General features: G+C 41.3%; 1 protein-coding gene across 1 annotated transcript in view; it reads right to left on the bottom strand.

Moving 5' to 3' along the window:
* The window catches only part of SPATA17 (spermatogenesis associated 17), a 169,010-nt gene that overhangs the window by 62,614 nt on the left and 88,130 nt on the right, over positions 1-18,266 (bottom strand). Inside the window, exon 7 of the mRNA XM_006265047.4 lies at positions 387-590. Within this exon, the coding sequence (XP_006265109.2) occupies positions 387-590 (204 nt within the window). The remainder of the gene's footprint in view (positions 1-386; positions 591-18,266) is intronic.

Here is an 18,266-nt window from a genome sequence, read left to right on the forward strand (position 1 = left end):
CAATCTAATCTTCCCCTAATCTCCCTAAATGTCTGTACACAGTCTAAATGTTTCATTTTCAATTGGCTACATTTTGTATCCTCTCTGATTTTTTTTAAACATTTATAATTGTATAATAATTGTTAAATCTTTAACTGGAGATATAGCATGTAATGTGTGTTAAGTGTTGTCATATCTTCTTGGAATTTTAAAATCTTCCTATTTTTTCAAATGCAGCATAGTGTATCTGCATCTCCTTAACTTTAATAAAATATTTTCTTTCTTTCTTCAAAATGAAAACATATTTCTTTGAAAGAGAACATGTCCTGAATGGCTGAACCAATATTATTAATAACACGAATGTTATCAACAGAGTTAGTTGTCTAAGAATTATTGATGCACATTACCTGAGGTTTCTGTCTGGCAATGGGTGGAAGAGGCTGCACCGTAGGGAAGGTCCAGGAACTTGTACAACTTGGAAAATCAGAAGTCTCTTGAGTAAGATTTTCCTTTATTTGCTGGTGTTTGTGGCTCAAGGGCTTTGCTTTCTGCAACCGTAGTTCCATAGAATCAGGTGATGCTCTGAATGGTGAGTTAAAAACACCTGGAATCTAAAGAGGAAATGAAATTTTCTTGAGTTCCAATAATTTAAAACTTGTCCTTTTTATTCAGTAAATAAAAACAGTAAAATAGCTATATGACAAATGTTTCAGAAGAAATGTTTCCATGGGACTACAGACATAAGAAAGGCCTGTGTCCCTGTGTGACCTTGAAGTCTTACTTAAGAAAGCCTGATGCAGGGCTTATATGGTACCTAAACCTTCTGCTGGCTTTCTGCACTGCAGAACTGAACCCACTGAATGTTAAACCCAGCTCTCCTTCCAGTCATATCCAATCACGTCAACGTCCACAGCTAGTAGCCAGAAATAAAGATGTTAAATATATATGAGCAAATCTATCCCCAACTTAAAATAAATATTCTTAAACTTGCCTTGTAATATAAAGCATTAAAATGCGTAATACAGTAGAATAATAGTTTTTAAATATATCTGTGGACACCTTATGTCCCCTTAAATCTCTGCTCTACCATGGTAGCTAAGCCACATTTTGGCCTCAGGAGAGTAGGAACTGGCAGTATTCTTGCAACTATAAGTGAATGATTGTGCTGGAAAGAACTCATTTAAAGCTTATCTTACTTTCCTTGCAATACTTTCATGTTAACTTCATACAGGCCTTCAAATGTGAATATTTGTAAAAAGCGAATAGTTAAGTTAAATATTCACTGGAAGCAGAATTCAAAATTGTGCACTGAGCTGGGAATTTCATAGCTCACACTAGAAATTCTATTTAGGGTATAAAGCAATATAAAAGCAATATGAAATACCCCCCTTTACGTATCTAAACAATGAAGCACAGATTTCAAACTGGGAACTGACAATATCCACTAGTCATAACTTGTGAATATCAAAACACATTCCCATATCATTTTAAATAATGAAAAACCTGAGAATGTTATAATTGGTATACAAACAATTCACAAATAGAAAAAGTTAATTTATTTAAACGTTATTAAGTGTTAATTATTCACTCTGCCTTAATAATTTATTGATTTATTTGCTGAACATGAGAATCACCTATAATACAGAGCTACTGCCTCTATGATTAGATAAATTACATCTGCTTAAAGTACATATGCCAGAAAATAACCTACATACTGTTGTCGATTTCTACAGATGATAAATGCTTTAAAAACAATGTATTTATAGTATTGTGGCCTTTTCTAACCACATTTGTACAGGTAAAATATTTGTAATTTTGATTTTGGCATATTCTTAATTGTTAAGAACTACTGTATAAAAGATGCAGGGAAATATATCAGTTGGGAAAATCAGTGGTGCAATGGAGATAAGTTTATAATGCTGCATTTTCCCTCTGGAATGGTATTTCGTCTTCCTGAGAAAATTAAGTAGAATATCAAGCTCCTCATAAAGTGTTAACCTCTTGAAGTTGGGAGGATTGTGTGTGTGTGTGTGTAACCCACTGGGAAATACTAACTCTTGGTGTCAAAAAGTTAAATAAGGGATTTAGGAAACTCACTGTTTATTAGACATAGATATTCACAGATCATAGTTTATTAAAAATGTTGCTGTTAAATTCTGTGAGCCAGATTCTCCAGCTCTGAGTTGCCCCATTTTAATGGTCTAGCAAATGAGAGCTCCACTGTTGGTAAAAAAACAAAAACAAAAAACCAACCAAACCAAACAAAACAAACAAACAAAAAACAAAGGATTCTTTCAATCTCTCTCTCCATTCCTCTGGGCCTACAGGAGAGGAATGGCAAAATAAGACATCTGGACCAAAGAAATGGGTGTATTTTCAGCAGCTGGTCTGAAATGGGGGTTGCACCAGGTTCAGAAAAGTATATGATCTGTGTTCTGTGCCGGGGTGCCTGACTTACAGGCCACAGGCCAAATGTAGCCCATAGAGCCTTGGCTCACGGGGCTCCCCATGAATTGGGAAATTTAGCAGCAGGCATAAATAGCCATTAATGCGGCCACTATCCCTCCTGCCAAATTCCCAAACCCCAAGCCCAGTTGGAAACAGGTCATATTCCCTTCCCCTCATAGGGCTGGGCCTTGCCCTCTTTACCCCCATGGGGCCAGATTGGAGTTAGGCCATATCCCCTTTTCCCCTGCAGAGCTGGGTCAAGTTCTCTTCCCCCAAGGACCAGATTGAAGCTGAATCACACCCCCTCCCCCAATGGGGCTGAGTCATGCCACCTTCCCCCTCCCCCACCCACAGGGCTGGGTGAAGCCCCCTACCCCCCTTGCAGGCCCAGGCTAGGGCTGGGTTGCCTCTCCTGCCCTGCTCTGCATGGCTGGATGGGGCCCTGAGCAGTGGATTGGAATCACAGATGGGATCTGGCCCAAGGTTGGACTGGGCACTGCCCAGCTGGCCTGCTGGGTAAAAAAGTTGAGAACCACTGTTCTATGCAGTTCAGCTACACTTTATTATCTGACTCCATATTTGAATCCTGGCTCTTGAAGTTGCATTACTACCTCACAATGTTTAATATAATTCTAGGATTACTCTCACATATCAGCCTGTTTGAAACATTAGTATCATTCCAGATTGTATTGATTTGTAAACACCTAGGAGATGTCCATGCAGCTCAGAGCAGATCACAGTACATATCATCATGCTCAAACTTCCTTGGGACAACCTGAGTACAGCCCTGGAGGCAGTCACTGGTGCTCAAATCTGAGCTACTTAGGGTTGCTCCTGAGCTATTTATTCTGTCAAATTGCTAGTCACTGCCTGAGCAGGAATGAGTGAACATATTTTGTCAGTGCCCATACTAGGGTCAGGAGGGAGACTATGTAGACATCCCCTAAGTGATCTCTGCAGGTGCTAAACTGAGACACTCCTACCCCCAGTGCCTCTTTCCTGCCCTTGGTACATCTCCATTGATGGGGTAAGGACTATCTTCCTTTAGACATGTCAGTAGCATGTCTAGAATAGTTAAGTTCCAGATCTTTGGTGCTTTTAGACACTATAATATAAATAAAGAACAACAGCAATAAAAATAAGGCATTGTTCATGAATAGGGATTTTTTTGGAACTGAGAACAATAACTATGCTAAGGATGCAAGTTTCTAATTTGTCTCTGCCTAGACAAATAAAAAGGATGGCTTTGGAGGGCCAGGGCTCAGATTCAGCTATCACGGAGTCTAACTGGCAGCCCATGAAGGCCAGCATGTAGCCAGTGGGTCACTGCAGCTACCTCCCCTACTGCCACAGGATGGAAGGGGGTTACATGTCACTGGTGCTGTTTGTATGGTGGGGGAAAGAAGGCCATGTGCCTCCCATGCAGTAGGGTTGCAGTAGGGGCAGCGATCATGGTGCAGGGGGGAATCCCAAGGACCTGCTCTCATAGGGTGTGGTGGGTGTAGTGTGTGGCTCAGAAGCCACACACCAGAACCAGGTGAAGCTAGTTCTGCCTCAGATGCGCTGAAGTTGCACAGCCTTGTGGAATAGCAACACCTCTCTGAAGTTAGTATCTTGTTCATTTCTTTTCTTTTTAAATAGGTCTCTAGCTTTTATGGTTAAATAAAAAAAACTAAAAATGCGGCCAAGTTTAAATGAAGCAGAAAAGATGAAATAGTTCCAAAAGGTGTGAACTGGTAGAGTCTGTCTATACTAAAGTCACTTCCATGTAAAAAACTAGCTCAAATCAGTTCAACTGTAGTAGTATGAAGCTTAATGGGCAGGTCTGCACATACACACTTACTGCACAGTAATTTAGTTTACTGTGCACTAACCGAAAATTACTGTGCTGTATGGGTGTGCATTTACACATGTGTACTGCGCAGTAACTGTGGTGACCTACACTGATTTGGGCATAAATTTACTTCCTGCATGATGCAGGTAGGAAATTTATGCTTGAGTAGTTACTGTGTGGTAATGCACATGTAGACACATTAATGTGCAGTAGGGCTGTGCAAAATTTTGCTGGCCGTTTCGTTCTGACACTGTTTCGACCAATTTGGAGGTCAAAACAGCAAAATCAGAATGAAACAAAGGCCATCAAAATAGCCTCGAAACAAAACAAGGCTGGTCAAAACTTTTTGAAAGTTGAAACGTTTCAGCCATAGGCTAGGGATGGGAAGTCAGTCCAGCTGGGCTGACTTCACATCCCCAGCGAAACTTGAAACAGCATGGAAACAGCCTTTCTATTTTGACAGAACAGAATGGAAGAGCTATTTTGACTCAAAATGAAATTTGATAAGAAACACTGTTCCGTTGAACCACCAAAATTCAAGGTAAAACAGAACAGTGCCATTTCGCATAGCTCTACTATGTAGTAACAATGTGTGTGTGAACGGACTTGGGACAAACTTTATTCCCATAATGATCCATACACAGCATTACTGCATTGTAATGCCTGTACATGTAGACACTGGCTTGAAAAATGCTTACTGTGCAGTAAATGCATATGTAGACAAGCCCAGTATAAGCTAACTGCCTGAGCATTTGCCCTGCTTCTTAAGCAGGTTTTGCAGCTCTTGTTGAGCTCTCTTGTGTATATCTAGAATGCATTGTGGTTACAAATCTATCACCATTTATCACAAGGCAGGGAGGGGTGGCATCTTAGAAACTAGCTGGTTAAGACAGGCATGAGCTTTTGTAGGCAACAACACACTTTGTCAGGTGCTCAGCTACATAACTTCTGGCAGTCCGTTCCTAGTATCTGGTGTTCTCACAGTGGCAGTGTCAGGGGTTTCTGTTTCCCAGTCTCACCAGAACTTTCACTGTGAGAATACTGGCAATAGCTATTGCTCTTGCAGTGATGGCAGCAGCAGAAAGTTCCCTCTGACAGCTGTGATGAGGAGGCAGACACTCTTGCAAGTGCTTCCAATGCAGTGTGCTGGCAGCATGCTGGCAGGGGTCTCTGTGGGATGCTGGGGGTCCAAGACCTTAATGACCTTAGCTGAGGGGTATAGATCTCTTTCCTATTCTCAATACACTTAGTGCTTTTAAGGCAGTGATTCTCAAACAGGGTGCTGCAGCACCCTGGGGTGCCTTGAAATCCTTTCAAGGGTGCCACACTATGTTAGCATTATTAAGTGTACAAACATGATTCACAAGATAAACCAAGAGATTTCCCATAGGAATCCACATGGTTAAAAACATGCTGACCTGCTGTGGTTTTTCTGAGATTTTTGGAACAGAAGAACTAATTACTTTTCTATAGTCCAAGAATGAGTGAAAACTAGGGGCTGGCATTTTCCAAAAGGTGCCTTGCATGTATCAAGGGGTGCCTCAGATCTAAAGAAGTTGAGAACCACTGGTATAAGGGAAATTAATATAACTCATACTGTTTATAATATTAAATTTTAACTTACGATGTGTTTTTATAGTTAATTCTTAAGATTTAATACTGGTTTTTCTGGCCATACATATTTGTTTAATTTTTAGTTTTTCAGGAAAACATATTATGAGAATGTTTAAAATATTTTGCATTCAAGAGAAGTTTATTACTTCTGTTCGTAATAATATACTATTTCACAAATACATTAATTAGTGACTATGAATCTAATTGTCTTATATATTACAAATATCTATATATATAAAAGGCTTAGTCTGTCTGTGTGTCTGTAACGCTCTTCGGGCATGGCTCCTGATGGGCTGTGGCTCCAGCCAGTGCTGCATCAAGAATGCCCATCAAGAATGACAGACAGGGCGTGCCTCCAGTGGAGCCAGCCAGGCAGACACAGAGTGGCAGGGGGGAGGGATGGGTGGCACAGGGTTGGTCATGGAGCAAGGGGGCATGGCATGGGGCCAGATGCAGAGCAGAGGAGGGGGGAGGCACGTGGATGGATGTGGAGTGGTGGCAACACAGGGTGGTGGGTGGTGGCAGTGGCTGTGTGCAAGCTTCCCTCTTCCCCCCCACCCCGACTGCTCCTGGGAGGCAGCGGTGGAGTGGGGTGGTGGGGGGTGGTGCTCTGTCCCCTCCCACCATTATTCTTAATGGGCAATTCTCTCTCTCTCTCTCTCTCTCTGCATATATATATATATATATATATATATATATATATATATATATATTTCCTCACAGCATTCTAATAATCCATAAATGCTAACATTTTAATTCCGTTACTAGGAAGAATAGCAGAGAAGCTGTAGTTTAGAAAAAGGTGGATGAATAAAATTTGTGTAAACTAGTTTTACTCTAAGCTGAAAAATGAAACTAGCTTTAACAACATGATCATTTATCATTTAATTTTCTTTAAGAACTGTAGACAGGAATAACTTCTAAGCTATTATCTGTTATCTAGGTCCTATTATATATAGCTATTTGAAATATCCCACATTTAAAACTGTGGGCACTTTTACATGTGCTCTGATGCATTCTGATTAGAATGAGGTGAAGCAGACTTGATTAATCAGCATTCTAATCAGAAGGCATCAGTGTGTTGCAGTGTCTTGTGTATTCAGTGTCCCTGTGTTTCAAAATCGTGGCAGGATGCTTTAACTAAAACATATAAAAAATACATGAGATGCTGCGGGCATTTTAATTATAGTGGCTCCCGAGAACTGCTCTAATTAAAACACCCACCCCCACCCTAAAACACAAGTATAGGTGACTTATGTTTGTAAACTAGATGGAAAACTGCAAATGGCCTCATGAGCAAATCCCTTTCTGAAAAACATTTTTTTGTTCATCTAGACTAGAGGATATAGTCTGAAGGGCTGTTCTTCAAATATTTTCCCCTTTATAGTGGCAGGAAAGTATATTTTAATGTATTTCAGGTTGTGATTGCTTGTGAATTCTTACAAAGTTCCAGTTAATTCAGACAAATGCAAATAGTAGCCTTGATTCTGAAAAAGGATTTGAAGTCCTACTGAAGTAGAACTCTACATGAAGATAAGGATTTGTGCAGTTGAATCCTTCTGCGAGGGCTCCATCAAAGTCATAGTGATTAATATTATATTTTTTCAAGAAATGTTTATTAATTGGGTTAAAGTATAATTTTATGTGTCTCAGTGTTCAGTTAAAAAGAAATGAGCCCAAACTCTGCAGTTCAAATGTAGATTCAGAGTTGAAATCACGTGTCTCCCTTCCCCCTAAGTTTCTGCCAGCAATTGGTTTGAAAACCCTTGATTCAGGTCCTTCAAGGGAAGAGCCTGAGCTTGTTTGGTACACTTATATGCTCCAGATCATGCCCATCTTTACCAATCTTAAAACATTTCTATAAATCAAAGCCTTATGCCTGCAACTGCTTACACATATACTGATTGATAAACACTTAATTGTGGTCCTTCAGGAAGATGGCAGCCTGCAGAAGCACGGGAAGTTGCAGAATCAGAGCCTTTGACATTGAATATCTTTTCATATCTTCAAGAAGTCGGATATAATATACTAGAATTATTACCTAAGTCTCTTTGTTTTTCTTACCTCCAGATACCTTTCTTTCAACTACAAAACTGTCATAGGTAAAACTATATTCCTAAACCACTGGTAGAAAATTAGCCATTTTAAGAAATTATCTTGTATCTTGATTGAAATATATTTTTTTTGTTAGTTGAAGTAGTTTCTCCAAGTAGGATATATTCCCCCAACAAATATTACTGTCGGTTGCAAAATCACATCTAGTCTGTGGGGACCATGACACATTTTTCGGTATCCATGTTCTTCACAACTGAGAAGGGCCTCTGTCAAAGCTGGCTTTCTGGGACTTCATTTTCAGGAACAATTTTCTGAAGTGACAAACACTATGGGGAAATCTGTGCTAACTGTTAAAAAAGCTACAACTGAGTTATTTGCAGTACTGTCATGCTATCTTCCAACTCAATAAGACCAAAGAAATCTCAAGAGAGGGCTCTGCTAATAGTTTCTTACTGACCTCCTTGCATCAGGCCCTTCTGCTGAATGGTGGCCCAGTGGTGAATATGGCAAATGAGGTGTGAAAACACAGATTATTTTTAAGGCTATGACTCTGACTCATCAGGGGGAAAAAAAGAGAAACGAGTTATACAACATATATATATATATATATATATATATATATATATATATATATATATATATTCCCCCCCCCCCCAGAATTCTCCACATCAGACCCTCCATCATGGAAAACCAAGCATGACCTAGAATATTAATTGTGCCAGGTCAAGCATACTGGCAAATGTACCATTTGTTACCCAGTCATCCTTAGCATTACATTAATATTTTGAATCATTTTGCATTTCTAACAATCTATCATTTAGCATTCTTCCAATCATTTTTATCTCCATATTTATGTATGGTACATGGAAACATAAATCAGAAATGCTAGAATACAAAAATACATTCATTAGATTAATGAAATTATCAGAAAACATTTATTTTTTTCCCTATTCAGTATCATTTCCTATCACTGATCCTAAGTTGGAACAATGCTATGGAGCATCTAGGGGTGTGTTTATATTTTTGTTTCAATTATTATTTATCATTTCCAGTTCAAAAGGATTTACTAGGTGACTCCCAGAATAAAGATCCCTGCATCTAGGAGATTGCATGCAAAATTACACAATGTAAGAAGGGAGTAGGGAAAATATGGCAAAGACAAGAAGACTTATATTGAGCTGATGGGGCAGTTGTGTGTAAAGGCTTAGTGCATAAGATAATGTAGTAACTGAGAGGGTTTCAATACTTTATGATATGTCATAATTTTAAGCAACAATTATAATCTGGTCAGTGTAACTGATGACCTGTAAATATGCATATACACATGAAAATTATTTTTTTGAAATAAAATGTATCCATGAAGTCTTTAGAAAACATACATTGTCTCCATATATTTTAATCAAGTTGCAATTGAAGGAATGTTCTGTGTTAAATATTTTCCTACCTGAATTCTGTGCAGTTAAAAGATTACCTTATATATTACCATCATAAATTATAAATGCTTGTTTTAACAATCATTTATTTTAAAAATCTCTGAGGTAGTATATCTGGCTGACTGATTACTGAGATAAGAAGAGAAAATAAAGTTCTACTTTTCTCATTGCTCTTTTTACCAGAAGAAAGATGTCTCTTTCCCCATTATTAATGTAATGATACATAGTGTGTTTTGAGGAAACAGGAGAGCATCTAAGCAAAAAAATGAGTCTTGACTTGAAAATACTTTTGAGTTCCTTTATAATTTGTATAAAACTAAGCAAGCTGAGAAAAGAGGGAACAGATCTTTAAAAGCCATAAAAATAAAAGCATGAAGGAGAGCTGTGAATGAAATATTTGCTGGAGATGGGATTGCTGAATCAACACTGACCAGTGCACTTCATCATAATTATCAGGACATACTACTGCCAGGGGATTTATAAAAATCCCACTCAGCAAATAATTGCCCTGCTGTTAGGAGATAGTCAGAGTGTTAACACACTGTCACAGTCCAGCGTTTAGTAAGATATTCAACATTCAATTACTCTTGCTGAGAACTAAAAGGAAACATGATCATTTCTCAGCTACTGCAGTTATGCTTCCACATGAATTCCAGTGAACAATCTTGTTAATCCCCAGATATAGTTTCTCTAGGAGGTAGAAGAGATACTTTAAAACATTACTGATTCAAAAGCAAAAACTTTGCTTAAATGATGCCATGATGTGTAAAAAATAGCTTTCAAATGTCTAGATTACTAGTTTGCAACAAGCTACAGAGATATTGCATACAAAATTAATATAAGCTAAAAGGTTAATGTACTTAATATAAACATTCATTTGGAAAAAAATAATCATTAAGATCACTCTGTAGATAAAGGGTCAGCAATATAATAAAATAGATCTGTGATCTCAAACATAAGCCATCAAAGAGACTTAATCTATTTTAAAAGATCTCTTGCACTACAGATAAGAATAATCCATGCAGTGTTATGACTACAAAAAATACATTCTTAAATTAAGCATGGAGAAATCCAGTGCAAATTTATTTAGAGCCTTAAAACAATGCTACAATCTGGTCCAGATTCCCTAATTTAGGATCCAATTCTGCAACAATGCCAATGGCTATTTTCACTTCTTTATACTGTTGTAAAAACATTGAGGTCAGTGAGGTTGTACCAGTGGCCAAATTAATATAGTTAATATACTGGGCCAAACCTCCAATTCTCATGTAAAAGTTGCATTAGGAGTTTTGCTAGAATAAGGACTAGATGGTTCAAATTATAGTAGACAGTGGCTGTGTCTACATGAGACACTGACTGTGCAGTCATTTAATACTTTTATAAACTAGTACTAAATGACTTTGCAGTAACCAGAGTTACTGCGCAGTAGCACTGCCAAACGGCTTTTTCATGATGTTGAATGTGCAGTAGCCCAAGACTATTGTGCAGTAGCGTTGCATCATGCTTCCTGCTGTGAGATGCTACTGTACAGTAGTCAGGGGCTACTGCGCAGTCCATATCTCATGTAGATGCAGCCAGTATATCAGGTATATTTGTGATATGACATTTATTCAGAGATTGCAGGAATCTTAAATGAATGATGAATACTGTATATGCTCACAAGTGGGATTACCTGTCCCCCAGTTAATATATATTCTGTTGAAACAGAAATAGAAACATTCATTATTGTTATTCTGGCTTCAAAGTACAAAGTGTAGCTCAATCCTTTTAATCTGTGAAATGCCTACTTGATAGCATAATACCACCATGTTCCAAATGACAGACAGTAGCATGTTTATATGTGCTCAGGGCCACAGTTTTACTGAAATGCATGGACAGGAAGTTAGAAAATATTTTAGGTTGACAGTCTTACTGTAGATCATGAAGTTAATCATAAACCCTGCAGTACCACTGGGGTCCCATTGTAGCCAACAATATCTCAGAGGAAAATTTAGGCTCCTCCATGTAACTAACTGCTGCAGGGTATTTAGGGCACAAAATGGGAATAAACTCCTCTGATGGCTTAATAAACCAATGGAATAAACAGTCATACCACCCAATACACCAAAGTTGATTCTCTTGCTTTGAGAGAGAAGGGCATCCCACAGATGCTTTCATTTTTCACTCATGTCTGATTGAGCCTTTATTGTGCCAAATGTAATTCTAGCATAGGTTCTTCAGATATGGCCAGATCTTGGTTAATAACATTGATGTGTAGGTGAAAGTATGGGACAAAATATTGTTGTTGTAAAGATACAAAGCTAAGACTCAGGCAAATGTTCTAAGTTCACTCACAGACTTCTTGTTTGGCTTTAGAACATTTCTGAGATACATAAAAATATACAGTGATGGGTAGGTGGCTATAAAATAGCAAAGTTTTCAAAAACAGGGAATAACCAACAGTTTCACTGATTCTAGTAAGATCTGTCAGTTCTCCATATGTTTTCATTTATTGAGATAATTAAGGACTTAAGAGTTTAATTCTCATTACAAATACATTATAGGAATTCATTTTTGGAAATCCTGTTCTTATTCTTCCTGTGCCTCAGTTTCTGTAAAATAACTGTAACAGTACTCTGCTATCAGACCCTTGACCATTATTCATATGCAAATTATTTAAATAATAACTCATCTCTTGTCATTCTAATAATAGCAAAGATAGCTATCATAAGAGCTGTCATAAGAAAAAATAAGCATGTGGGTTGGCCACTCTCCTTCTTTCATGGATTGGAAAAAAAATATTTCTAAATATCCCATGATGGCATATTGGATGAGCTATGGACTATATAAAATAAATGTGTCAAAGGACAAAAGTTCATTTTGGCAGACTTGAAGAATCATGTGGTATTTTGTCATGACCTAAAATTTCATTTTTTCAAGAACATAGAGATGTGATTAAGCAAATGGGTGTTCCATTGACTTTCCTTATGTTTTTATATCTGTCTGTGGCTTGTATTTTCTTTTCACTCCAATAACATTTGATTCATTTCATCATTCATTTCAGTAAACCAGCAAGACTGGACAATGCAAACAAACTGGAAAGGGACAGTGTGATTAGCAGTCATCTTAGCTCTTACAATGGGACCAATATGCCAAGGCTTTCATGAAATGAATATAGCTGTGTGCAGGAGAGAAGAAAGGAGAGGGAACAGAGCAGTCTTAAGAAAAAAAAGGAAGAAGAGGATAAAGCAGCAAACAGAGGAAAATATTGAAAGGTGGCTGCAGGCTTCAATGACAGATGGAATAAGGACAAGGGAGAGTGAAGGGTGAAAAATGATAAGGGAGGGAAGCAGATGAGAGAAGATATGAGGGGACACAGCTGCACAGAGCATGCCCGTTCTGGAACTGATAGCAGCTGCCAAAATAGCAATACTGACTACATACCAAACGAAAGAATCTAGTACTATGCAAACTTTACATACATTAACTGAAAGAACACTATCATAACTGCTGAAAAATGTAAGGTAATTCACCTTCATGCCCCTTTCTATGCTATCTCTACTTTCCCTTTTCATACCCTTTGCTCCTTCTTAAATATATTTATTAAATATATTTATTCTGACGATGTCGTTTTAAAAACTCTCTCTCAAGATATTAGATACACAACTGAATTTTAGCCAAATGTATCCTTTTAAATTGCATTGACTTCAGTGGAATTGTACTAGGAATAAACATAGTTCTATGTATGAGAGCTGTTTAGTTTATAGCAATATAAACAGAATTCACAGATTTTGCTGTCTTTGGTGTTTGCATAACACCAAGCAGCAAACACAACTTTCAGATCTCTCTTCAGATCTCTGTACCTGCTTCTTGCCAGTATAAGTGACAGTAATACACTGATGTGGTCATGTCTTCTTTAGAGATCTCTAGGGTATGTACATTTGATAGATTGAGCAACTTGTCCCTTAAGCTCTGCCATTAATCCTACCCACAGGAAAGAAGAAAGTGGTTCATCATTTGGAAAGATTGTACAATTCTGATGAACAAAAACACAATATAAGCAGAAGGATAAATTAAGAACTATTTAAGTAGTAGCATTTTAGATATAAAGGTCTTAATATGCCATAAGAGAGAGTGCTTCCAAGGAATGATGTACTCAGTGGGTGCATCTACACAAGACACATTACTGTGCATTACCGTAGTTTACTGTGCAGTGAGTGCACTCGTCTACATGTACATGCACTTACTGCATAGTAAAAACCCTGAAGCCCACTTGAATTAACTACCTGCAAATGCAAGTAGCAAATTTAAGTGGGATTAGTTACTGCACAGTGTAGACATGACCCGGGAGCAAGTTTGTTCCTGGGTCTGCCCAGCCACTAGGGGGCTGTCTTAAGGCCAGCCCCAGGGCTCTGGGCTAGGAGCCTCTCCTGCCTCAGGGCTGGGCTACCTCTATGGCAGCCTCTGCCTGCAAGCTTTAAAAGCCTACAGACATTTTGAGCCCTGGGGCACACTCAACAGTGAGCCTGAGGGCACTCCAGGCCCTGTGTGTCCCTCTGGGAAGTCCACAGGCCATGTCATCAGGGGAGGGAAACCTTGGGTGCCCAGTGGCCCATTCTGCCCAGCTTGTCAGCTGCAGTTTCCACCACCTACCTTGCCAGCTCTGCAGCCCCAGGGCCAGCCATGAGTCATATCCAAGAGCAGCGCCAGCTCCTCCCTGGGGAGATGGGGGGCAGCCGGGCACCTGCACACCCATGCTGGCTTACCATGGTCCCTGGGCACCTATGCATGCCTGACCCCTGATCTGAGGCCAGGCAGCACAAACTGTCACAAAAAGCTTCTATCTCATGCCTCTGCAGGTCCTGCACCTGGACGCGGGGGAGAGGCCATGCTTGGCAGTAGGCATGCTGCCTCAGGATTGCCAGTGCCCACAGCTGAGGCACTGCAGATGCACTGACTTCATCAGAAGCACACAATGCCCCCTGGCAGCTGCTTACCACCCAACAGAAGGCCCCTGCCTGGGCCTGGGAGGAAGTCCTGTGGCCTTCAGCCACCAGGAGCCCTTGTCCTGGCCCCCACACCAGGCCCACCACCACCTAGCCCCCTCACCTGGGCCCAGGCTAACCACTCATCCTGACTCCAGGTGGGCACAGAGCCAGAGCTGCCAGCAGCAGGGCCAGGACTGCATGCCAGCCCTGCTGGCTCTGGACAGTGCCTGGCAGAGGGGGAGCCATCTGCACCATGGGACCAGCAGCTACCATCACCCCTAGGTGAGCCCCCTGCCTGCCACACTTGGTGCAACATCTGTACCCACAAGGGAAGGCCCAGAGGCCAGGGTGCTGGGCTCCTGTCCCTGGGCTCTGCCCCCTAAGCACACCCATAGCCCCCCACTTCAGGGCACCAAAAACAACACTTTTTGTTGTTTTGCACAGGGAAGAGGGTTTTTTATTGTTGGTGGGTGGGGAGGGTGGTGGAGGGCCTCTGTTTGTTGGGGAGGGAGAGGGGAGGCTGAGTGATGTGTGAAGAATAAAGACTAGTTCTTCTGACATGTCTGCAGTGAGCGTGGTGCTGAGAATGGGCAGGCATGGGGGATCTGTGGGCAGTGGAACAGGAGGGCTAGAGAGGGGAGTACAGGAAGAGGTGGTTAGCTATAGCCTCCCACATCCAGTGCCCTGGCCCCTGCTGGTGGGTGCATAGCTCTCGTGGTGCCTCGGCAGTGCGGGGCCCACTGTTGCCACTGTCACTGCAGGTGGTGCTTCCACCACCAGGTGTCCCCTGCCCACCACACCTTCTATGCCCATGCCTCACAGAGGAGCTCCCCCTGAGCCTAACAGATGTTATGCATCACCCAGGCTGCTATGGTGACCCAGGCGAGGTTCTCCTTGGTGACCAGTTGTCTTTTCTTGCTTGGTGCAGGGGGGCTGGACCTGATGATCTTCTGAGGTCCCTTCCAGCCTTACAATCTATGAACCTATGAACCTATGAACCTTGAGGCAGGTGGTGAGGGAGTGCCAGCAGCCTCTGAGGCGGCCAAAGGCGCACTCCACCAGGGCATGGATGCGGCCCAGGCACCAGTTAAGGTGGGCCTGGCAGGGGTCCAGCTGGCTGCTGTTGGGCCGCATCAGGCAGGACAAGAGCAGGCAGGCAGTGTCCCTGATGAGCAGGGGTGGGACCACAACAATGCCCAGCTACAGGTTTGGGGTCCCTGGTGCAAAGTGCCTCTCTCCATGAGTCCTGCCAAGCCAGAGTTGCAAAACACATGGGCATTGTGGGTGCTGCCCACCCAGCCAGCATTCATCTGGGTGAATGTGCCATGGTGGTCCATGATGACCTGCAAGACAATGGAGTGAAATCTCCTGCAGCTGTACTAGGGGCAGTCTCTGTGGGGTGGCCAGGTGACCAGGATGTGGGTTCCATCTGGGACTCCGGTATACTGGGGGAATCCCAGTGCATGGAACCCCGCCACCATTGCCAGGAGGTCATGGATGCAGAGCACAGTGTGCCCCACCATGTTCTGGAGGGTCTTGCACACCTCCAGGATGGCCTCCCTGGCAGTGGTCTTGCTCATGCCAAACAGGTGTCCAATGTACCAGAAACTGGCAGGTGTGGCCAGCTTCAGTAAAGTGAGGGCCAGACAAGTGCTGGTGGGGAGGGCCAGGTGCATGCTGGTGTCTTGCCACTGTAGGAGGGGCCAGAAGTGCTGAAGGAGGACCCAGAAGGTGGTCTGGTTCATGTGGAAGCCATCCAACCACTGCTTATCATTCCAGGTATGCTGGACAATGTGCAGCCACCAGTCCTGGCTGGTGCAGCAGGCTCAGAGGTGGCAGGGCTGGAAGCCAAGAACGATGACGCCCCAGTGGTGGTGTTCAGAAGCCCCTCGTTAGCGTCCTTGTCAGTGGTAGCTGTGCAGCAGTGGTAGTGGCCCTGGCATGGCATGCTGTGGCCAGGCAGGCAGTCACTGTGCTTGGGGGAGCCAGGCATGGTGAGATGGCCATGGGCCAGGTAGAAGTCAGCGTGGCAGTCAGCAGGAACCCAGGGCACTAGTCATCACTACCAGGGGCCATATTGCAGGGGAGTCAGAATGGCCAAGGAGAAAACTGCCATGTGCTGCCCCTATACTTGGCGTCCTGCTCTGGGACAAGGAAAGGGCTAGCCAGAGAGCAGAGAGTGGAGCTAGCTTTTAAAGATGGCTGTTGGGTGTGGCAGCTGCAGCCAGAGCCTAGAGCTCCCCCCAGTAGTGGCAGAGGTCTGTTGCAGGGCTGCAGCAAATCGGGCAAAGAGCAACAAATCTGCTCCCTAATCCCCTCACGGGTAGATGCCTGCCCAAAAGGGCTTACACCAGAGTAAATTTAGGTCAGAGTAGCTTACACAAGAGTAAACTTTGATCAGATCAAATGCATGTGTAGACACACCCACTAGCAGTATACTTAGCAGAAGTTCCAACAGACATTATTTTTTGTCCAAGCACTATGTGTCCCAGAATCACAAGGAGCTCAGTTACTGCCCTTAAGTTTAGAAGTTATGAAACTAATCAACTGGAGCACCTCCTCCTCCCTCTACCTTCTTTGGGTTGACTGAAAAGAACATTAGGCACACTCATGAATAATCTTTCCTCTCAAAAGAGCAGTAAGACTGTAAAGGTGTCTAGTCCCTATCTAGACAGCTGAGGTAGATGGCTCGCCTGTGCAGTTAAACTGACATTTTCTAGCCTACAAGTATGCAGGTGAGCATACTGGACAAAAAGGCTTGCTGATCAAACATTTATGGAGCAAATACTGTAAGAAGCACTTAATGTAGAATGAGAAACCTTTGGAAATAATGCTTTATGAAAGCAGGATAGAGAAACATAGGGGAAGATGTACATTACATACTAATATTGTTAAATTGTAGCTGTAAGTCCATTAGAGAACTAAAAAACTCACTCTCTTTTTTAACTTAAATAGGAATTTTAATTATACAAGTTTGGAAAGTAGTCTAAGATCTCTATTTTGTTAATAAGTAGGCAAAGAATGAGTATAGAGATGGGGATGTTCAATAACTGGGAGTTCCCACGTTTCCAAAAAATAAGCATCTTAGTTCATCTCCAGAAAGCATTTCTACTTAAAATGAATGATAATTTTATCCCTTGAATGTTTTAGAGACAGGATAATAAAAATTATAATAGAAAAGTGGGAGGAAATAAAATGGAAAAGGTAAGAGCTAATTCATTCTCCATGCTAGCTCAGTCCTTGGCCTTTTCCGAACAGAAACTGCCAATAGTAACAAATTATGTATGATCATTTTGTGATGTGGACTGTTCACTTGGGACTAAGCTCAAATGACCAAACCTGCAGCTTTGCCTCTTAAACTATGGATCCAAAGATCAGAGGCCAGTGCTTTATCCACTGAGTCCTCACCTTCATAAGAATAAAACTGCCAGGTGTCCAAAATAGAGTGGGTGTCAGTGTCATTTTAGACCAATTGTTTTTCAAGTGCTTACAGGAGAGCACATTAGGTTAGGAGTATTTTAATTAGCTGTGCCTTTTGAATATTCATTAGCAGGCTTTGGTAAGGAAATTCTTGGTCAGATTCTCCACTCACTTCCACCATTTATTTTGATGTAACTGTATTGATTCCTAGTTTGCACCAGTATGAGAGGATAATCAGACCAAGAATATTGTGTTTGTGCATTGTTGTCCCTGCTGATAGGAAAAATGTAATTACAAAATTTAGTAACATAGTTGGTGTTTGTTTTATGGGAATGAATGTTCCATACTGGTTCAGACAGAGAAATGTAAAAAGAACTGAAAGTATTTTTACTACACAAACTGACAATACAGTTATATGTGTATCACCAAATGTTGCAAATTAGTGGCATAGTTATGAACTGTAAAGTAATTATAGGAAAGAAAATAGATAAAACTGGTTTAAAACAACAACCTATG

The sequence above is a fragment of the Alligator mississippiensis genome, chromosome 1, assembly GCF_030867095.1.
Source record: "Alligator mississippiensis isolate rAllMis1 chromosome 1, rAllMis1, whole genome shotgun sequence".
Classification (NCBI taxonomy): Eukaryota; Metazoa; Chordata; order Crocodylia; family Alligatoridae; genus Alligator; species Alligator mississippiensis.